The following is a 24,696-nucleotide window of genomic DNA, read 5'->3' as shown; positions in this document are numbered from 1 at the left end:
ATCCCATCACTGACTCTCTCTTGTTGATCTGATATTAAGACTGGTGTAAGACATATTTCATCCCATCACTGACTCTCTCTTGTTGATCAGATATTAAGACTGGTGTAAGACCTATTTCATCCCATCACTGACTCTCTCTTGTTGATCTGATATTAAGACTGTTGTAAGACCTATTTCATCCCATCACTGACTCTCTCTTGTTGATCAGATATTAAGACTGGTTTAAGACATATTTCATCCCATCACTGACTCTCTCTTGTTGATATGATATTAAGACTGGTGTAAGACATATTTCATCCCATCACTGACTCTCTCTTGTTGATCAGATATTAAGACTGGTGTAAGACATATTTCATCCCATCACTGACTCTCTCTTGTTGATCATATATTAAGACTGGTGTAAGACATATTTTATCTTATCACTGACTCTCTCTTGTTGATCTGATATTAAGACTGGTGTAAGACATATTCTATCTTATCACTGACTCTCTCTTGTTGATATGATATTAAGACTGGTGTAAGACATATTTTATCTTATCACTGACTTTCTCTTGTTGATATGATAATAAGACCGGTTTAAGACATATTTCATCCCATCACTACTCTCTCTTGTTGATCTGATATTAAGACTGGTGTAAGACATATTTCATCCCATCACTGACTCTCTCTTGTTGATCTGATATTAAGACTGGTGTAAGACATATTTCATCTTATCACTGACTCTCTCTTGTTGATATGATATCAAGACTGGTGTAAGACATATTTTATCTTATCACTGACTCTCTCTTGTTGATATGATATTAAGACTGGTGTAAGACATATTTTATCTTATCACTGACTTTCTCTTGTTGATATGATAATAAGACCGGTTTAAGACATATTTCATCCCATCACTACTCTCTCTTGTTGATCTGATATTAAGACTGGTGTAAGACATATTTCATCTTATCACTGATGAAAAAGAAACATTGATGGAAAGGAAGGCAAAAAATCAATGCTATAGATTCCCATTTTACTTTTAAGAAAAATGTTTTTTATTATCTTGAAAGTTGTTTATTTTTGTTTTTGTTGAAGAAAGTCGAAATGAAATGTTCTCGATAGTTTAACAGAACCTGCTTCACAGTTAGAAAATTTTAGTGATTTAGTCTAGGAAACTGCATCATGCAGACTCAACATCAAAAGGAATATATAACCCAATGTTTTATACAAGAGTAGGTTTTTCATCAGTGGTAATGACTTTTATCATCACAGTACAGGATATTTGATGATCTCAAGTCGAAGCTTTACTCTCATTTTGCTGGCAAAATTATGATGACATACTGAAGTATCTGTGGTCACCATACTTGATAAACACACATGGTCATTAACCAGAAATAGTGTTTTTATTTCAAATAATCTTGTTAGACTAGCTAGCAGAGACAGCAACTGGCTTGGAAGACAAACAATAACAGGAGGCTTGATTGGAGTTAACAACTAGAGGGGAAACAGTAGCCTGGAGGCGACAACAACAGTACCATGGAGATGACAAACAGAGAGGGAACAGTAACATAGAGACAACAACAACAGTACCATGGAGATGACAAACAGAGGAGAAACAGTAACATGGAGACAACAACAACAGTACCATGGAGATGACAAACAGAGGGAACAGTAACATGGAGACAACAACAACAGTACCATGGAGATGACAAACAGAGGGAACAGTAACATGGAGACAACTACAACAGTACCATGGAGATGACAAACAGAGAGGGAACAGTTACATGCAGACAACAACAACAGTACCATGGAGATGACAAACAGGTGAAACAGTAACATGGAGACAACAACAACAGTACCATGGAGATGACAAACAGAGGGAACAGTAACATGGAGACAACAACAACAGTACCATGGAGATGACAAACAGAGGGAACAGTAACATGGAGACAACAACAGTACCATGGAGATGACAAACAGAGAGGGAACAGTTACATGCAGACAACAACAACAGTACCATGGAGATGACAAACAGAGGGAACAGTAACATGGAGACAACAACAACAGTACCATGGAGATGACAAACACAGAGGGAACAGTAACATGGAGATTACACCCAGAGGAGGAGGAACAATAGTATATAGATGGCAACTAGCAGAGGGGGAACTTTAACCTGCATACGACAACCAAAATGGGAACAGTAACATAGAGAAATCAATCAAAGTGGGAACATGGAGAAGACAACCTAAATGGGAACAGTAACATGGAAAAGACAACCAAAATAGGAACAGTAACATGGAGAAATCAATCAAAGTGGGAACATGGAGAAGACAACCTAAATGGGAACAGTAACATGGAAAAGACAACCAAAATGGGAACAGTAACATGGAGAAATCAATCAAAGTGGGAACATGGAGAAGACAACCTAGATGGGAACAGTAACATGGAAAAGACAACCAAAATAGGAACAGTAACATGGAGAAGACAACCTAAATGGGAACAGTAATATGGAGAAGACAACCTAGATGGGAACAGTAACATGGAAAAGACAACCAAAATGGGAACAGTAATTAGGAGAAGACAACCTAAATGGGAACAGTAACATGGAGAAGACAAAAAGACAATCAAAAAATGGAACAGTAACATGGAAAAGACAACCTAAATGGGAACAGTAATATGGAGAAGACAACCTAAATGGGAACAGTAACATGGAGAAGACAAAAAGACAACCTAAATGGGAACAGTAATATGGAGAAGACAACCTAGATGGGAACAGTAACATGGAGAAGACAAAAACACAACCTAAATGGGAACAGTAATATGAAGAAGACAACCTAAATTGGAACAGTAACATGGAGAAGACAAAAACACAACCAAAATGGGAACAGTAATATGGAGAAGACAACCTAGATGGGAACAGTAACATGGAAAAGACAAAAACACAACCAAAATGGGAACAGTAATATGGAGAAGACAACCTAGATGGGAACAGTAACATGGAAAAGACAACCTAGATGGGAACAGTAACATGGAAAAGACAACCTAAATGGGAACAGTAATTAGGAGAAGACAAAAAGACAACCTAAATGGGAACAGTAACATGGAGAAGACAAAAAGACAACCTAAATGGGAACAGTAACATTGAGAAAACAATCAAAGTGGGAACATGGAGAAGACAACCAAAATGGAAAAAGAAACACAAAGAAAAACAACCAAAGTGTGTCATAAAAAGCTAAGAGACATCAGGAAGCAATAACACAAAATATATAAATCAGCATAATAGGAAAAATGGTGACATCAAGCCATCTGTGTAAGAGTGCCTGTTTAGATGATAGAGTACAACGGTGGTGTCATGGCTGTCACCAGGAGTTATTTGTGGACATGTTACTGTGTGCCTTCATTACCAGCAGCCTGTGGTTTGATTAATCCCTAAATACATCTACATTTGATGTCTTAAGCTGTAACTGTTGCTGAGCTTCACAACATTACAGAGGGTCAATTTGTGGCGGTGTGTAATGCAAATTAATTACTTGTTGCCTTCCTCATAAATATTGGTGCTAGTTTTAGACTTGTTCGTTAAAAGAACACATACTAAGACTGTTTTGGCAATTAAAGTGATATCAATTTTGTCATCGGATAAAGGAGACAGGCAACTCCGTCAAAGAATCTCTAATCTTTACTTAAATAATTAATTGATTAGTTCTGGGTGCTAATTGTACATTATAATGCAAATTTCTGATTACAATTTGTTGTAATTTAGGCTTTTAAGCTAATACTTTAACAGCATGGTGTTGTTGAAGTGTTACAGGTAAATTAACAGCTATTTCTCTGCAAATTTCTAATTTGGAGGCTACATTTTGATTACATTTTAATGAGAAATGGAAAAAAACTACAAAGCCTTTTACAATGTTTACAGCCTTAAAATAGAGTTATGTGCAGTATTAAAAAAAAATTCCTATATTAACATTTACTCATTAACACTCTTCATTCCTCACATTTGCTTTTAAAGAAAAGTATCTTTCTAATTGTTCTTAACAATTTTATTTCATTTATAAACATTCAACATTGAATTTTGTGCTGACAATCAATACTTCAGTGGCAACTGTCCTGAAATTAGCAGAGTCTATACAATTATTTGAAGACCCTGCTTCAATATCTTCCTACCAGTTGTCCAGTGCTGAATGTCAAGTTCCTGATTCTAATGCTGTCTAGACCTTCCTCAGGCCAGTTTCAGCACATTGATAGAGACAAGAGAAGGTTTGGGGATTATCCATGGATGTTTTGACAAGAAAATCCAATTACACAGCATTATGTTAAAACAAAAAATATACTGTCTTGACTTCATGACAAAATCCACCCATTTTTGGTAGACAATGATGCTAACGGTATATTACTATTTTGCTCTATACAATTTTATGATATAACATACACCCAACACTTGGTTACAAACAGTTTTTTTGTGTGAATAGCCCTGTGAACTTGCTGGTCATTTTGAGGTGTGGTTTCCTTTACAATGGGAGAGCACTTAGATGAAAAAGTGGTACAGTGGCAAGGACCCAGTGAACAGCAAAGACACTGCAGTGTTTCACTGATGCCTGTATTGACCAATTCAATGGTATATATATTCTGCAGTGTTTCACTGATGCCTGTATTGACCTAGTTAATGGTATATAGATTCTGCAGTGTTTCACTGATGTATATATTGACCTAGTTAATGCTATATAGATTCTCTAGTGTTTCACTGATGCCTGTAGTGACCTAGTTAATGGTATATAGATTCTGCAGTGTTTCACTGATGCCTGTATTGACCTAGTTAATGGTATATAGATTCTGCAGTGTTTCACTGATGCCTATATTGACCTAGTTAATGGTATATAGATTCTGCAGTGTTTCACTGATGTCGATATTGACCTAGTTAATGGTATATAGATTCTCTAGTGTTTCACTGATGTCTATATTGACCTAGTTAATGGTATATAGATTCTGCAGTGTTTCACTGATGTCTATATTGACCTAGTTAATGCTATATAGATTCTCTAGTGTTTCACTGATGCCTATATTTACCTAGTTTATGGTATATAGATTCTCTAGTGTTTCACTGATGTCTCTATTGACCTAGTTTATGGTATATAGATTCTGCAGTGTTTCACTGATGTCTGTATTGACCTAGTTAATGGTATATAGATTCTGCAGTGTTTCACTAATGCCTGTATTGACCTAGTTAATGGTATATAGATTTTGCAGTGTTTCAATGATGCCTGTATTGATGTAGTTAATGGTATATATATTCTGCAGTGTTTGACTGATGTCTGTATTGACCTAGTTAATGGTATATAGATTCTGCAGTGTTTCACTAATGCCTGTATTGACCTAGTTTATGGTATATAGATTCTGCAGTGTTTCACTGATGTCTGTATTGACCTAGTTAATGGTATATGGATTCTGCAGTGTTTCACTAATGCCTGTGATAAAGGGATTCTTCAGTTTTGGACTGATCCCGGTAAATTGTACATAAAAACAAGGTGTATATTGACCTAGTTAACAGGATACAGATTCTCTAGTGTTCCAATGTTGCCTGTATTGACCTAGCTTACAGGATATAGATTCTCCAGTGTTCCACTATTGCCTGTACGAAGCACAGGTGTGTTGCTGACATTTCTTTATGTATGTTGTATATAGATAAAGTATTACGTCTGTGTCACTGCACTTACTGTTTTAGGAAGAAGCCCTTGAGACTCGCTGTGTTTCTGGATGAAGCTTTTGTTTTTTATATGTCTCTAATGACTTTGTTGGAGTGAGGTATACATTTTGTTTGGTATACTTGTAGACAATACATAATCAGAAGATGCTGTAATGGTGTCCTTTGATACTAACTTTAGTGTAAACAGGAGAGACACACATTGTGATTACCATGGAAGATTTTTTGAGACTCCCAGTTGGCCACCAGATTCCAGAAAGTATTCATGTTGTAAAACTAGATCTGCTATAAAGACACTTATAGAGAGTTGTACTTATGCTTACTTAGGACATAAATTTAAAGCTATTTTAGTTGATGACAAACTCAACCAGTTTGGTCTTTCTCCTACAACAAGTTTATATGTATATTATTGAACCATGTTTTTGTTTTGACATCCCTGTCATTCAAACACCACTTTTTACAGAGACTAGTAGTGAACCACTTGGAAGCATACTGCATTACACATATATTACAATATGGAAGTAAGACTTAAATGTATTGATTAGGACAAAATCTGATGGAATGGGAGTATCATAATACAGGCATTTCGGAGTTATTTTGATTTGGTCATATCCCGTCACATTGAAATGGAAGCTTGAGTCGGATTAAACAGCATGCAGAGCTATAGGAGATAGTAGAGGCCGCTGGCAGGAAGGCTCCAACAGCAATTGTTCCATACCACATTTACACCATTTGATCTTGTTTGTTGTGGAAGACTATCGTGGCTGCTTTCTTTGTCACTTGGAGGTTTTATAAAGACATTTGCTGCCTGTAAAGATCAGAATGATGAGGGTTATAGGGAATGGTAATTAAACAGAAACCTCATGCTCGTTTTGTGCCATAAACCGTAGCAAGATATTGTCACAAATGGATAGACTGTTCAGTTTTTCATTGAAAGTGTTGTGGTTGAAGGAGTGGACAGCTGCTGTGTGATGGGTGGGGCAGTATGATGGAAATACTATCATGATTGTTACCATTATCACTTTTAAGATCATTAAATTGGTAAGTTTTTTTGGCTAAGCCACTTTATTCCTTGTTTTAAGACTCAAGCTGAAAAGAGAAAGAAAGAAAGAGAGAGAGAGAGAGAGTTATGGTAATGATGAAATTCCTAAATCAATGTTTATGTCATTTGACCAAATGCTTGACTTTAAAATGCAGTCAGAATTCAAAAATGAACTCAAGCAAAGTTTGAATGTAGACTTGAGTCCTTGTTGGTGGAAAAGGTTTCATAGACTTGATGTTATGTTGTATGCTTTTGACATTTTGATCAATATATGTTAGTTTTTAAACACAAGTATTTGCAGGAATAAATTGGAAAATAACATAACTGTCCTTTCATATTCCATTTTCATTTTGTATTTAAAAAAAAAAAAAAAAATTGCACTGCTTGCTTTTAACCACTGTCACTTTTCATATCATCACTTGAGAGTATTAGTTACTTTAAAAAACAGACATGAAAAAATTGCTATTACTTTCAACCAATTATGATGGACAATATGGCTGTCATGTAATGCCTTTTGGAATTAGTTATGATATCTGGTTAGGTTTCTTGATGTTTTGATTTATCAAAACTCATCTGTATCCAACATGTCTCTATTATCTGTCAAGATAACCATCTTTTTGGGTTGGAATGTCATGAAAGTCATTGTTTCTGATATTAAGCCTGTATATCGTAGAGAGGTTAATGTGTGTAATTTGTTAACTTTATTTAGATTTAACTGAAAGTAAAAGACAAAAATATTTGAAGTATGTCAATGTATGACCAGAGGGAAAGTTCCAATTAAAGAAAAAAAAAAAAAAACATCTTTGATGGGTTTGGCTCAAAGAATGTTTTTTGTAGTGAAACTGAACTAATTATGGTCAGTTGTTTCACACATTTGATATATTTTGAAAATTTACAAAAGAAAGTTCTGTAAAAATAAATGATTTAGTATATTTAAATTTTTAGTGCATTATATATTTTATATTTTTTGAAAATTTGAATAATGATGAATGGATTAATACTTCCACAATAATTGTTATTGTCACAAACAGAAACTTCAAAGGAAGCAAAATATTCTATAAATGTAACCAAACTTTATCTGTACTATATATCAGCTGACTGAAGAATCATTGAGTTACTACAGTGTAACAGTACATATATAACCAATTATTGAGACATATTGAATGGTCTAACTTATATTGCTAATATGTCTGTTTGCTGTAAGTGGGTATGACAATAGATTACAATACTGCAGTGGAATATTTGTCTACACTTGTCTATGTAAAAGTCATAGATGGGGCTAACTCATCATTAACATGATTATACACACAAAATGGAACAGACTTTTCATATTTTTGATGCCATGGGGTTTTTTTTGGGAGGTGGGGGGATAAAAATTACAATATTATTGAATATGCTTGTGCTTTGTAATAAGCCACATCAATTGCTGTTCTGTAGTATTACAAAAGAATTATGCTCAAAAATTATTCAAAAGAGCTGGTCTTGAAAGTCAGAATTTCGAAAATAAGCCATTGATTTATTGCAGGAAAAAGTATCTTGAAAATAAACCAATCACAGAATTCAATTCAGGTAAAAATTTCACCACATTCAAAATATGATATTTTCAATGTATATGAATTTTATCAAATCTGTACAAGTACTATAAAATACAAATGTCAAAGAAACAAGGAACTCTTTGCAACTCAAAAGACCAGAAAATAAGCCATGTACTTGTGAAGATTTTAGAGTTTTTCATTTTTCTACAATAAGCCTTTGATTCTGAGCCAGAAAGTCATGCTGCAGACTAAACATCATGATATTTGGCTGGTGGGTTGCTGGGATGAAGCCAGACAAAGTTTGTGGAAATAAATTACCTAGATCCATAATCAAGGTCACAGGGGTCAAATTTGATAAAACCTTAAAACAACTACTGACTAACGAAAAGGTGTAGAAGCTAAAAAAGGTGCAGAAGTGTGATATTTAGATCATAGAGCCTTAGGATGAAGCCTGAGAAAAGGGAGGTTACCTTATCAGGCTTAGATAAACTCCTACTGAACAGAATAGTATTCACATCAGGGAAGGTTACCTGATCAAGGCTTAGATCAACTACTATACAGAATAGTGTGCACATCAGGGAAGGTTAGCTGATCAAGGCTTAGATCAATTTCTACTATACAGAATAGTGTTCACATCAGGGAAGGTTACCTGATCAAGGCTTAGATCAACTACTAAACAGAATAGTGTTCACATCAGGGAAGGTTACCTGATCAAGGCTTAAATCAACTACTAAACAGAATAGTATTCACATCAGGGAAGGTTAGCTGATCAAGACTTAGATCAACTCCTACTATACAGAATAGTGTTCACATCAGGGAAGGTTACCTGATCAAGGCTTAGATCAACTACTAAACAGAAAAGTATTCACATCAGGGAAGGTTAGCTGATCAAGACTTAGATCAACTCCTACTATACAGAATAGTATTCACATCAGGGAAGGTTACCTGATCAAGACTTAGATCAACTCCTACTATACAGAATAGTGTTCACATCAGGGAAGGTTACCTGATCAAGGCTTAGATCAACTACTAAACAGAATAGTATTCACATCAGGGAAGGTTAGCTGATCAAGACTTAGATCAACTCCTACTATACAGAATAGTGTTCACATCAGGGAAGGTTACCTGATCAAGGCTTAGATCAACTACTAAACAGAATAGTATTCACATCAGGGAAGGTTACCTTATCAGGCTTAGATAAACTCCTACTGAACAGAATAGTATTCACATCAGGGAAGGTTACCTGATCAAGGCTTAGATCAACTACTATACAGAATAGTGTGCACATCAGGGAAGGTTAGCTGATCAAGGCTTAGATCAATTTCTACTATACAGAATAGTGTTCACATCAGGGAAGGTTACCTGATCAAGGCTTAGATCAACTACTAAACAGAATAGTGTTCACATCAGGGAAGGTTACCTGATCAAGGCTTAAATCAACTACTAAACAGAATAGTATTCACATCAGGGAAGGTTAGCTGATCAAGACTTAGATCAACTCCTACTATACAGAATAGTGTTCACATCAGGGAAGGTTACCTGATCAAGGCTTAGATCAACTACTAAACAGAATAGTATTCACATCAGGGAAGGTTAGCTGATCAAGACTTAGATCAACTCCTACTATACAGAATAGTGTTCACATCAGGGAAGGTTACCTGATCAAGGCTTAGATCAACTACTAAACAGAATAGTATTCACATCAGGGAAGGTTAGCTGATCAAGACTTAGATCAACTTCTACTATACAGAATAGTGTTCACATCAGGGAAGGTTAGCTGATCAAGACTTAGATCAACTCCTACTATACAGAATAGTGTTCACATCAGGGAAGGTTACCTGATCAAGGCTTAGATCAACTACTAAACAGAATAGTATTCACATCAGGGAAGGTTAGCTGATCAAGACTTAGATCAACTTCTACTATACAGAATAGTATTCACATCAGGGAAGGTTACCTGATCAAGACTTAGATCAACTCCTACTATACAGAATAGTGTTCACATCAGGGAAGGTTACCTGATCAAGGCTTAGATCAACTCCTACTAAACAGAATAGTATTCACATCAGGGAAGGTTACCTGATCAAGGCTTAAATCAACTACTAAACAGAATAGTATTCACATCAGGGAAGGTTACCTGATCAAGGCTTAGATCAACTCCTACTATACAGAATATTATTCACATCAGGGAAGGTTACCTGATCAAGACTTAGATCAACTACTACTAAACAGAATAGTATTCACATCAGGGAAGGTTACCTGATCAAGGCTTAAATCAACTACTAAACAGAATAGTATTCACATCAGGGAAGGTTACCTGATCAAGGCTTAGATCAACTACTAAACAGAATAGTGTTCACATCAGGGAAGGTTAGCTGATCAAGGCTTAGATCAACTCCTACTATACAGAATAGTGTTCACATCAGGGAAGGTTACCTGATCAAGGCTTAGATCAACTACTAAACAGAATAGTATTCACATCAGGGAAGGTTACCTGATCAAGGCTTAAATCAACTACTAAACAGAATAGTATTCACATCAGGGAAGGTTACCTGATCAAGGCTTAAATCAACTACTAAACAGAATAGTATTCACATCAGGGAAGGTTACCTGATCAAGGCTTAGATCAACTACTAAACAGAATAGTATTCACATCAGGGAAGGTTACCTGATCAAGGCTCAGATCAACTACTAAACAGAATAGTATTCACATCAGGGAAGGTTACCTGATCAAGGCTTAAATCAACTACTAAACAGAATAGTATTCACATAAGGGAAGGTTAGCTGATCAAGGCTCAGATCAACTCCTACTAAACAGAATAGTGTTCACATCAGGGAAGGTTACCTGATCAAGACTTAGATAAACTCCTACTATACAGAATAGTGTTCACATCAGGGAAGGTTACCTGATCAAGACTTAGATAAACTCCTACTATACAGAATAGTGTTCACATCAGGGAAGGTTACCTGATCAAGGCTTAGATCAACTCCTACTAAACAGAATAGTGTTCACATCAGGGAAGGTTACCTGATCAAGGCTTAGATCAACTCCTACTATACAGAATAGTGTTCACATCAGGGAAGGTTACCTGATCAAGGCTTAAATCAACTCCTACTAAATAGCATTAAGTATTCTGATAAGATTGGGATGTGGAGAAAAAATTATTTTCATTTGTAAAAGTCCTTGTTTAAAAAAAAAATCTCAAGTTTTTAAAGTGAACTCTTAATGGAACAAGTATGATTTACTCTTCCATGTAAACATGTTGTCAGGTGTTCTTTATATACTTCAGGACTTCATCTTTCCTGTACAGGATGATGATACAGTAGACTTTGCAGGGGGTCTCTTGGCCTGGGACAGTAGATAAGCTCAAGGTGTCTCCTGACCATACATGGAAGATACATAAAAGACCATGCTATTTGAGTGGCATCTAATCATGTTCCAATGTAGGATAATTATTAAGCCAGTCTGTTTGAATGCCAACTGGCCATGAATAGAAGATATATGGTTGGAGTTTTTTGGGAGTGCTCTCTGACCCTGTGCAGAAAATATGTATGGTTGGCCATTCTTAGAAAGTGTCCTCTGACTGTTTCGACCAGGGTGTAAAAAATTTTTTCATTGCACTAGTCAAGGGTTAGTAACCTGTTAAAATCCTCTGAAACTTACAAGCTGACAATTTTCTACAGGATTTTATACTGCAAAATAAATCTGGCCCCACTTGTATAAAACATCTCAACTTGAGATTTCCTCAAGTCGAGATTTTCCTCAGCTGATATCTCCTCAAAAACGGCTTATATAAAATTTTCTCAAGGAACAGGAGGAAGGCATCGGCTAGGATGTCCTGAAATTCCTTGAGGAATTTTCATACAAGATACTTTCAAGGAGATATCAGCTGAGGAAAATCTCGACTTGAGGAAATCTCAAGTTGAGATGTTTTATACAAGTGGGGCCTGACACCTAAAAGATAATCATATCTCTCTGCCTAATTGGAAACCTTATTTGTTTCAAATTTATTTGACAAATGTGTTGACATGCTTTGATGTGTCGAGTGGAACAGCCATCTTACGGCAACGTCACTGAAGCATAACTTGACATGTACAGCACTGTAAGAGCCTGACCATAAGATAGATTAAAGTGAACTTGCACTTTGTATATGTACGTGTATATCAGTAACCAACGTGTCAATGACAAATTAGAATTTTTTTTCAGTATGTGTTGGGGCGGTAGTTATCGCTTGTTTCTTCCTTTGGTTTCCGGCAGCCATGCACATAAAATAGTAAACAAAACACAATAGATTTACAGTTAACAGACTTCAGTGTATTTTGTGTTAAGTTTTGTTGCTTAATTCTGTATAAATAATAACTTTCACCTTTGCGTCTGTGTAAACACAGGGATTCGATCGAAAATTACAAAAGGGCTTGTTAACATTGATATGGCTTATTGATCACACTCAATCATGCGGACCGAAGCAAGGAAAGTCATTCAAACCGAAGCAAGGAAATTTTTACCTGAGAAAAGCGATGCCTGAATATTCAACACAAAAAAGGAAATTTTGGTTGAATTTACAAAGGAAAGACCATCAAATATATTTGTTACAAACACATCATTTGACTCAACAGTGTTCAAATCATCAGTGTTTAATTTACTAAGATCAAGAAGAGAAAAAAAAGGTACTGAACAAAACATTCTACTTATCCGATTCAAGCGTGTTCGGCACAAGTGAGTTTTACTGTATGTACATCTGGGCAATAATGATAATTTTCCTGAAAATGATTAATGTTTTCCCCCGATGACACGAACCTATCTTAGTTCTCGTCATTTATTGCAAATGATATGACATTTTCATCACTTTTCTACGATATTTACATCCTAAGATATCAATGTGTGTGAGGACCCACATGATAAGGATGTTCTCTACAATAATTTGTGTTCGAGTGGGTGTAATACATGAGCAGTTTGCATGTGTAAAACCTCTGGAATCTAGTGCAACAGTTTCTATTGTATATATTATAAATACTATATATTAGTTGAGTACACGATCTCACATGTTATAGTTTCGTAACATACTGTAGGGTACATATAAGTCATGCCTTTTACTATTTGAAATGATATCTCTTTTCCACTATTACTGTGATTGTGGTTACTTTAGAATCATACTGGTCATGCTCCTTTTCTAGTTCAGTCCTGATAATTCTCCTGTCTTTTTCTTCCTAGTGTAAGGGGATCCAGCCATCCCCTGCCCTACCCTGTCCTTTCAGATTACAATATACCTACAGTGTTGCTTTTTTATACTCCAGGCAGGTCAATTGCAAGTTTCCTTTCCAGTTTTAGAATAACCTCAAGCATTGATTCCAAGAACACTACACAGTGATTCCTGTGTGTAACTCTGCTCACTCCCTCCCCAAACTTCCATATACTAATGTACTTTTCTATCTCATTATTTTCCCTAGAGTCTATGTATATGCCATTTACTCTTTTTCCACGTTTTCTGAGCCTCCTGGCTGCCTTTAGGTACGTCGAACTATGTTATATAAATACAATCAATTTCAATATTGACAAGTAGTAATGTAAATATTGTCTCACATTATCTGATTTTAAGTAACACCTCTAACTTAGCCTCCACGATTGATAGATTGATTTTAAACAACAGCGATGTGCTAGTTTAAAGTTACTCTGCAACACTGCAATTAGAGGCATCTGTTTTGTGCCAGAGTGCAGGATTGATCTGACCTTATACACTGTTTTAAGATTTAACAGGCTCCACCACACTTGAAATAAGAGTTTGCAGCTCGGAATGTTATAAGATTGGTGATATTGATTCCTAGGGTAATTGGAAAGCAGCCTGTTATTTTGGAGATAACGATTTGATCAGTGATGAGGTGTTTTTAATTGATATGTCGCAGAATAGACCAAAGCACTTCTTAAGTCACAAACAATTCCCTGTACAGATTGTACCTGCTGAATAACTCTGATGTAGTAAATCCTTACAATTCCATTTCATTTTAAAGTTCATCTGAACTGGGTGACATGGACGGCTAATTTTTTGTGGTAAAGAGCAGTATGCAAACCGTGTTAAATTAAGTCTTACACTGTATAAATTTAATTTTAGAAATGATTTTGTGGTTTAGTGAGATATATATACAAAATGTATGATACATATAATTTATTTTGGTTTTAAAGTGAAAGTCTATTAGTGCAATAACAAAAACTTGTGGTCTTGTAAGTATGAAGCTAGACTGAAAATCCAGAATATTAGATAATCTGTACATAGATATCATTCCAAATTCATCCTCAGGGAACAGTTTGGGGTGTGGGTTCAACATAACACATGTTGACAGAGAATTCAGTCTTCAAGTGATTTGTTATACCTTCTAACATTGATATCTAAGAAAATAAATAATAGATATAAGTGATGAGACAGCATCATTTCAATAATTTTAATTCTGTAATAAATTTTCAACTACAACACGGATTTGCACTTTTGCTTAATGGCGGAAACTGTCGAGTAATGACTGGAAAGTACTGAACAGTAGTGAGCTGTGATGTAGGCTGGTAACCATTGTTCTGGGGCAAACATCTATAATTTCAGACTTTATTCTCTTAAGAAAAGTATAAAGAATAATAGTAAAAAAAACAAAGTAGACAAAAATGAATTGCACCATTTGATACAAATTTGACATATAGACGGAATTAATAACGGGTATAGATTTTCTAAGATTATTTGTCTGTTTGCTCTGTAAACAGTAAGGGTCATTTTGAGACAGGGTGATCTCTGAGTAATAGCTGATGCAACCACAACACAGACAGGTCCATTTTGCAATTTTCTGAGAAAAAGAAACCGCCAAGGAGTGCCACACTACACATCTCTAATCTTCATCTGAGGTTGGTTTAGCCAACACTCTACAGACTGGTTATCATGATCACAGCCGCTAGTTCTCTGTTAGATGATACAAAGGCTTAGATAATAACTGTCGATAGTTGACTGACTTTTTTATCAGCAGTTATCCGACATGATTTACTTTGTAACATATTCAGTTGATTTTCAAACTGACAAAACATTGTAATTTTCTTCCTCTGTAAAATAGTCACATCCAACCTCAGAGCACAATTCTAAAATAATCCTTCCTTTGACAAATTAAGAAGTTTATGTGACAAACTTTGGGACATGAAACTAATTATAGTGTTTTGAAATAGTGATGAGTAGAATTTCAATGTTGAACAATATCTGGTGTAACTGTGTTTCTGCTTGTGAGTTAAATAATTGATGTTCAATTTTCCATTAGGTTGAGATAACAGCAGGTATTACATCATCATTGGTTTAATAACCATTGGTTATGTCATCTTCTTAATTTAAACAAATGTGTTTGATTTCATGATTTGCCTTCAAAAACAGGATAAAATCAATTCATCAAGTTCACCTGATTCATTAGTAATAAGAGATAGGATATTTCCTTCAAGATGTCTGTTCCTCTGTGATTGTTTATGGTATTTGGTTTCTGTCCATAAAGTCTTTCAAAATTGTTTGAAGATAGTTTAACGATAACAGAGGAAGTTAATGAAGAATTTTCTAAGATAAATTTCTGTGGTAATTATTGTTTTTCTCAGAACTTGAGTACCTCAGAAGTTCTTGTGATCAGGTTAAATGCTAGTTGCACATGTTTTTCATCAGCTGGGTGAAGCAGAGAAATGGACTGGTCTGTGTGTTCGTAGTTCACGGTCCTCAAGCAACATTTTTTACCCTTATTGCTCTGGATAGCATGTGATGGTCCTCCCATATGTTTTTCATTGAGGTAGCTACCAGCTGCTTCACCTGTTAAAGCCACTAAACATTGTTTGGAGGGGTTCCTTAAACAATTGGTGCCATATTGCAATCCTTGTAATATAATAATAGTCCATTTCAGAAAAAAGGGGAGAAAAAGAAAAGAAAACACCTGATGGTGACTATTATTAAAGTTACTACATTATAAACTAGATTTTAGCAATTTTTTGTCAAAAACATTTTTATATCCGTCGTTAGTTTGGAATTTTATTTTGATCCTTAACGCTAGTGACTCGAGAATGTAGTCAAGCTGAGTAAAAATTGATTGATTCCATCCTTATGACTCTGTATTTTCAAACTGCTGACGTAATATTTCTGCTTCAGTGGAAATTGGCTAATTTTACTCCCAGTATTCCTCTGTCAGACCATCAGAAATTTCCATGTGAGAAATGTACGAGGATATCTGAAGTTCTGTCAGTCATGTTTCCTGTGTACATACTTAAATCTGGAAGTCAACATTTGTAGAACACATTTTTCATCATTCTAAAAGACTGCTTTATTGTGATCATACTTTTCTGAAACATTGTGTAACAGCTTGTATATACTTCAAACCCATTCTTGTTATTGAGTGTTAACTTAAAGTTCAAACTAGGACACAAGATTCATAGTTCTTCTTTACTTGCTAAATGTTAGAATCACTATTATAGCTGAAACCTTCCTAATTTAATCATTGTTGGCAATGCCTCTCATCGACCAGTGTACTTAATGATTCCTTACTGTATACATTAGCCACAAGTTCAAACCTAATGATGAATTTTCCTCATAACCAGTATATCACAGACCATTGTATTAGGGAATAGATATTGTGAGTTGTCTTTACTTCCCTAATACTTTAAGAAAACTGAGATAAATTATACACTGTACTTCAGGAATACTTTAAGAAGACTGAGATAAATTATACACTGTACTTCAGGATGATAAGATAAAGGCAGTGGGTTAAAGCAATATTTGATCGTATTGGTAAATGTTACTCTCGGTTCAATTTGAAATTCCGTGTTGGCTGGAACTTTGTTAGATGTGAAATGGTAGTTCATTCCTTGTGGAAATGAAATTTGTTAAAACTTCATTGCCATGATTTCTAGCTTGAAGTGAAAAAAATAAATGATAAACCACGATTAAGTCTTGGGTAGCGTCTGTTAAAGCTAAAAACTGTTGTGTAACGTTGCTGTTTCTCCACACATAAATAGAAAAATGAATTTTGTTATTTTGTATCTAAGTGCACAATTATACTGCAGGAACAGAGCATGTGATTGCCATTGTTTGGTTTTAACATTGAACAGATACAGGACAAACAATTCTTATGTAATTAACCTAGGTTGAAATCATTAAATATCTTTAAAGGTCTTAAGCTTCTGCTACACTGATGTCATTAACATAGCGGTGCCAGAAAACCCAAATCAGTAGAATATTTTAACATTCTAATTACATAAAGACAGCCTTAATTTTAAAATCTGAATATAATTAATATTTTAAGGTCTCCATGGTTGATTTTAAAGTATGGTCATGGTCAGCTGATCGATCTTGAGTATTACCAGGCATGTAAGTGTTCTGAACGTGTTGATATAGATTACTGGGGAAGAAAGAAGGAAGTGAGGTGTTGATGATTGTATTGTTTGATAATCATAAAAGTGGTTGATGTGGTAGTTTATTCTTCAAAGTTAAACATGAATTTATTACAATAAAGGAATTAATTCTGTAAGAAGATGCATTATCAAGAAATTCAAAATACGGCAGAAAGTTAGGAAATAAAAAAGGTTCTAAAGTTACACTTATTGACCATTCAGGCTAAAAAAGAGAATTTAAAAAACAGTAAGAAATTAGTGACAAGAGAACAAAATCATCATCCAAACTAAAAATCGATGAAGTGAGGGCTAAATATGTTAAGAGAAAGATGTACAGGGATATGGAAGCAATGCTTTCAATTTTGTACTGAATCTTTTGAAGTAGACAGATGTAAGGAAAGAAACTTAATTGCTTTTCTTAAACAAGAATCCTAAGAAAATATGTTTTACACGTTAACAGGTATAAAGGTAATTCTAGATCAGCTATTACATGTGGTAGTTTATCATAGTCGATTGGTATGAAAAGATAACTGAGCTTTTCTGTCGTAGGAGGTCGTAGGATGTTTGTTTGTGCAATGTTCTGTGAATCTATATTCCTAACACTATCTGTCTACTAAATCAATGTCTGTTTGATTTGCGTGGATTAGAAATCCCTCAAGTGGTAAGTGGTGAAGGCTTGTGTCCACTGGTCACTTGCTTTCCCAACACACAGACACACTAACTGAATTGACCAAGTATTCCAGACATATTCTTTATATCAGATAAAAAATGATTGATCTTGCCGACACTGCAATTTTCTTTGGTCATCTACATGATATTATTTCAGGTTTGCGCTAGCCTAGGATGTCACTGAGAAAATTAGAAACTTAATGATTAGGGAACCCTTCTTCTCAGTATTAGATCAGATAACGGTTAATATCTAGGTAAACCTTTTTGATAATCAGTTAATTTGGTTGCATGCCGTATTGGATTAACACTTCAAGTGTGATTATTTTTCAATTGTTTATTTCAATATACAAAAATTTCCAATTAAATTTTGAAATGTAAGAGAACGCATGTCACCTTTACCTGTAATGTTTAAATACGTGGGCATGTTTTTTACTAGTATATAAGTTCTATCTTTGGTTCATAATTGAAAGGGCACAGTATTATAGGTGAATAAGGTCTGTGGCCCAGATTTAATCAAGATGAAAGTGCACAGTAGGGACTACACCCAAGAGTAAAATGGACAGTGACTAACCCAGATCTGGAACTAAATAGCCAAGATAAAGTCCAAAATTGAAACAATGGCCCATATTAAAGTACACAGTTAGAACTATGGCCCAGATGTAAGTACGCAATAACAAACACCTTACCTCCCCCCTTCCCAAGATGTAAGTACATACATGTACATAGAACTATAGCCCAGATGTAAGTATGCAGTTACAAACACCTTATCTCCCCCCTTCCCAAGATGTAAGTACATACATGTACATAGAACTATAGCCCAGATGTAAGTATGCAGTTACAAACACCTTATCTCCCCCCTTCCCAAGATGTAAGTACATAAAAGGAAATAGAACTATAGCCCAGATGTAAGTATGCAGTTACAAACACCTTACCCCCCCCCCCTCTTTCCCAAGATGAATGTTCATAGAACTATAGATGATAGTGACCAGTGGGAATTATAGCCCAGGTGAAAGTGTTGTTCTTATGTAAAGAAGAAATCAGAATAGTATTAGAAAATGGACATGGCTGGGCAGGTGGTTACAGATAGTCTGACTTCTGAAACTCATACCAAATCCAGCTACCCAGGATGACACAGGAGTACAGAGATCTAAGGTTTTACGGTCATGTGTTAATTACATTATAAGCCTCCTGCTGTCTTTGTTTAGGTACATCTTCCTGCCAGTATCACTTCTCCAACAGATTAATCATTCAGAAAAATCTAAATGTACCAGATTATAGTTGGGATAACCTCCATTTTTGTGTCTGTAGAAATCCATTATTTATGCCTTGGTATCGTGATGTGGATCTTATGTTGGGTTTATTGCTGTCTTCAACCGATGGTATTCCTCGGGAACGTCCCAGCTAATCTACTTCTAAAATGTTTGTGAATTTAATGTGAGGCATCAGGTACACTGGTTACATAATGAGGCTATCAATCAAAACTGTGTTGATTAAAACAACACAATTGATTAGGTCTTATTTGTGTAATTCTTCTGATTTATATACCGTGAGTGTAAACTATTTCGTGTACAATAGTGTACATATTTGTTATATATAGTCCATGAGGAATAAGCATTGGTGAGGTTGATATGATGATTTATCAACCTGATAAAATAACTAAATAAATAAAATTTCCAAGACTTTTGTGGAGATAAATATTGGCTTTATTGATTGATATGTGAATTATGAAAACCTGTCTGTCTCCAGGTTTTGGCATAATAGACATACTGCGACTTGAAAAATAGAGATAACTCAATTTTCACATGAAGATATAGGTCCTTATATTGACATAATCTATATAAAATCTCCCCAAAGATTTGAAAAAAGATAAAAAGATACTCTTTTTTTTTAAAAGACTGTTTCTCATATGAAAATGTTACCATTTCAGATAAGAACATATCTGTAAATACTGGTAATGTAGCATATCTTATGGGTTTGGAGTTCACAGGTTCTGTTAAAAATTAGTATACAATGATTTGTATTGGTAAAATTCTTACATATGTTCTTCAGGTTATGGTTTTTACTTTTCAGATCCTGTCCATATTTGCCTTTGCAACAACTACAAGTGTTAACACCCAGCTTAGTTTCTATGCAAAATGTGGCGAAGGACTTGATAGTATGAGACAGGAAGCATCTGTGTCCTATCCATTCAGGTGAGTGATCATTTAGATAAGGATCATCTTCGATACACTAGGGGATATGATCACTTTCAAACTCTGCACCGCTGGAAACAGTCATGGCAAAACTGAAGGCAAGCAAAGTAATTTGATTGGTTCCAGGAGAAAAAAACTGACCAATCGCAGGCTGAAATGCGCCTTTTGAAGATTACAAAGTAGGGACACCCAGCTTTAAAGCCATTATGATATACTGTTATGTGACCTTGAGATTCGTTTGATGTACATCAAAGGATCAGTCAGACTAGCCTTTTGTCTTGTCCACAAGGTGTTTCAAACAGAACCTTCAGTTTTGTCATAAAATGTTCCAGGGGTGCAGAGACTGAAATTGATCATAACTCCTGGAGTATCAAGGATGGATATGAATGTACCCCCTGATGCTTGAAGGGAAGATGGACAGAATTCAGTATAAAGTTAATGCCACAGTGATATATTGGACTTCAGTGTTTATAAGCAGGAAGCTTTGTGTTTATAAGCAGAAAGCTTTAAGGTGTAATTCGACAGTTAATAGTGTCAATAGTTTCAACCTTTCCTTGTTGCTAATTTAAGGTATTTTTCTTGAGTAAAAAGTTGTCTTTTTTGAAGTCAACTAAATTTTTGCATGAATTATCACCACAAATCACAGCTTTCAAATCCGTGAATTTCAACTCTGTGGGCCACATTCCCTGATTTTTAGGACGTTTAACAAATATTTAAGCTTGTTTATTGGAAAATCTTGTTATTTGGGTGAAAATTGTGAAAAATGAAGTGCAGAGACACACTCTTTCTTGTTATGAAAAATTATCCTTGGGCATTTCTTTATCCAAGCATAAAATGTGATAAAAGTTCAATATCTGGTATTAGAAGATGGTCAATTGGGGATTTAAGTGGTTTTTCAAAATTTTCATTTTATGGCTACTTAATGTAGTTTTAAGCATTTTCACATTATTTCTTTCATGTATCATACTACATGTGTTACATTTTGATGAAAGATGAAAATTTATATGCACAAAGGTTGCTGCAAAAATAATAAAGAATATTTGTTATTCAGGAACAAAATATAAAAACAACATATAAAATTGAAATATTGAGTGTTACTTGTATTCTAATGCCTGTTAAAAAGAAATGCAGCAATATATTTGTTTTTCACTTTTAAATTACTTTCTTAAATCTAACATCTCAAAATATCGATGGCAGAACAAATGTTTAATACTGAATTGTTTAACTTCCAAGAGAAGTAAGTATATCCTTAATGTCACCGCACTTTGTATTTCTCAGACAGCTGAGAAATCAGAGTTTTACACTATCCTGGCTGTGGTCCTTGTGACATATACTTTACTTTGGCTCCCTATGTTGTTTATTAGGTTAGCTAGCTACCACCTACTCTGGAGACCCAACTTCAGATGATGACAAGGCAATTGATGTACCAAGTAAAAAATCAAACCTCATTGATTTAAATATTCTCAGACATGTTTCATAAATCTCCTCTGAAATGGAAGCCATTTAGATTGCTGTAATTATGTTTGCTCTGGTTTAAGTACAAGTGAAATCTGTTGTCTCTTAATATTCACAAACAACCAAACCATCGGTACAAACATAGACACAGAAAAAGGGATACATAAGAACTTTACAGGATAAACAAAATTTTTACAATAACAAAGTATTTAACACTGCTGACCTCACACAGTAAACACCAATCTAATTTGATACAAGGATCCTTGGACAAAAGGCTTCACAGAATCAGGGTGGTTTATACTAGTAAAGAAAAGAGAAAATGATTGTTATTGTTCTCAGGTTTAGCTATTCTGATAAGTATGTGATATATTTGACATTGTATAAGTAAAGAATAGGTAAATAGCTATCAAGGCCCCATGGGCTTCTTGTTTTCTATAACTCACTTATAAAAATATTACTTGGTAACAGATGTAATGACATTTTCATTGATAAAAGAATATTTGTTTTGTTACTGTTTTTTATGGGAATTTTTATTCTTTCTTTGGGTTGATATTGCCTTTTTTCATTAATCAAGAAAGATCTGGGTTTCTTGTCCTGTAAAGTAGGTGAGATTTCCTTGCCTTGGCTGCCCCAGCTGACAAATGTAACCTTGTTTCTTGATCATTGCTAATGTTGTATGTGGATTTGAGAAAATGCAATTAAAGAAATATTTCAAGATTTGTCTTTAAAAAAGAGCAGTTGTTTTATGGATTTCAGTTTTCTCAAATTAAGCATTTGGCTCTTGTATCATAGTGTTAATTGTTTTTTGTTGGACTAATTATTTTCTTGTTGGGTTTCGGAGTTTAACCTTTTGAAGCTCCCAAAGCCAAATAACAAAAACATTTCTTTGGAGCTGACATACCATGTTGTTCAATGTCCAATGAGTATCTTGTGTGCATTAGTCACTACCAGACATACAAACAGGACAGGAATATTGCTGTGTGTGATGAAAATTGTAAACACTTGAATTATGGCCTCTATAACCTATGTTTCCTTCTAAGAATATTGTTTTGCCATGGAACATTTGTGTTAGGTATACATTATTGGGAGAACAGGGTTATTTATCTGTGTAGTTATAAGCACAACGTGCTTGGAAAACCAATATTTGTGCAGATCTTGTCACTGTGTACAGAGTACTTGCTGAACATCTGCAGGACTTGAAAAATGATTTTTTTTGCAATAATTTTGTGATAGTAAAACCATGCTGGGAAAACCATAATGTCACAAGACTAAATTGGTAATAGAAAATACTTTGAGAATCAATAGATGTCTTTCAATTTTCTGCCTGTAAAAGTCACCCGAGAACTTTTCATGGTAGTGCTTGTGCCTTTTAAATGTCAACTTCAGTAATTTTTATTCCTTATGTCTTGTCTGCTGTGAATTCCTAAGGGAAATCTTCATTCCCAATCAGAGGTTTTTTGTGGTGATTTAAAGCAGGGAACTAACTAATCAGAAATGTGAGATGAATATATACATGGCCTCTGTCATGTAATCAGGCTGAGGTAGAGTGCCCAGCTTACACACACTGTTAATCATCGGAGACTGTCAAGGCATTCTAGCCAATTTTTCTGGTTAACGAGACTAGTCATTTATTTTGACCAGACTTGGTCTTATGGAGCCATTAATGGGATTAGGTCCAGTAGTGTCTTCTACACATTACAGATAAGGCACTTTCTTATTATCCCACTACACTGTGTGGTAGGTTTGTCCATGTTCTGATTATCCCACTGTTCTGTGGTAGGTTTGTCCATGTTCTGATTATCCCACTGTTTGTGGTAGGTTTGTCCATGTTCTGATTATCCCACTGTTTGTGGTTGGTTTGTCCATGTTCTGATTATCCCACTGTTTGTGGTAGGTTTGTCCATGTTCTGATTATCCCACTACTGTGTGGTAGGTTTGTCCATGTTCTGATTATCCCACTGTTTGTGGTAGGTTTGTCCATGTTCTGATTATCCCACTGTTTGTGGTAGGTTTGTCCATGTTCTGATTATCCCACTGCTCTGTGGTAGGTTTGTCCATGTTCTGATTATCCCACTACTGTGTGGTAGGTTTGTCCATGTTCTGATTATCCCACTACTCTGTGTGGTAGGTTTGTCCATGTTCTGATTATCCCACTGTTCTGTGGTAGGTTTGTCCATGTTCTGATTATCCCACTGTTCTGTTCTGATTATCCCACTGTTCTGTGGTAGGTTTGTCCATGTTCTGATTATCCCACTGTTTGTGGTAGGTTTGTCCATGTTCTGATTATCCCACTGCTCTGTGGTAGGTTTGTGTGGTAGGTTTGTCCATGTTCTGATTATCCCAATGCTCTGTGGTAGTTTTGTGTGGTAGGTTTGTCCATGTTCTGATTATCCCACTGTTTGTGGTAGGTTTGTCCATGTTCTGATTATCCCACTACACTGTGGTAGGTTCATCTATTATACAGGTATCATATCTTCTAAGTATCATGGAGAGGCATTTCTGGAGTTGTATTGGAATCTTAAGACTGTGAAATGGTTGTGTTTAGAACCTTAGATGGTCAGGAATCTGTAATATTGGAAAATTACCTCTGAAGCTGACATAGCATGTTTTATCACATGGTGTATTGAAAATAGAATTAATGATAAAAGAAAATATGAAAATCAATATAGATTACAATTATATCACACATTTACCATGCATGCTGTGTTCGTTTTAATCATAACATGAAGATTACATGTTAGACAGAA

The 24,696-nt window shown here is 35.1% G+C and overlaps 1 protein-coding gene across 1 annotated transcript in view; it reads left to right on the top strand.

Annotated features, from left to right (window-relative positions):
- The window catches only part of LOC132552597 (synaptophysin-like), a 49,802-nt gene that overhangs the window by 17,490 nt on the left and 7,616 nt on the right, over positions 1 to 24,696 (top strand). The window contains exon 3 of the mRNA XM_060216783.1: positions 20,373 to 20,494. Coding sequence (XP_060072766.1) covers positions 20,373 to 20,494 — 122 coding nt within the window. The remainder of the gene's footprint in view (positions 1 to 20,372; positions 20,495 to 24,696) is intronic.

The sequence above is a fragment of the Ylistrum balloti genome, unplaced genomic scaffold, assembly GCF_031769215.1.
Source record: "Ylistrum balloti isolate Yb309-2 unplaced genomic scaffold, AGI_CSIRO_Ybal_v1 Utg370260, whole genome shotgun sequence".
Classification (NCBI taxonomy): domain Eukaryota; kingdom Metazoa; phylum Mollusca; class Bivalvia; order Pectinida; family Pectinidae; genus Ylistrum; species Ylistrum balloti.
Note: the sequence above shows the minus strand (reverse complement) of the source record. Positions and strands in the feature narration are given on the sequence as shown.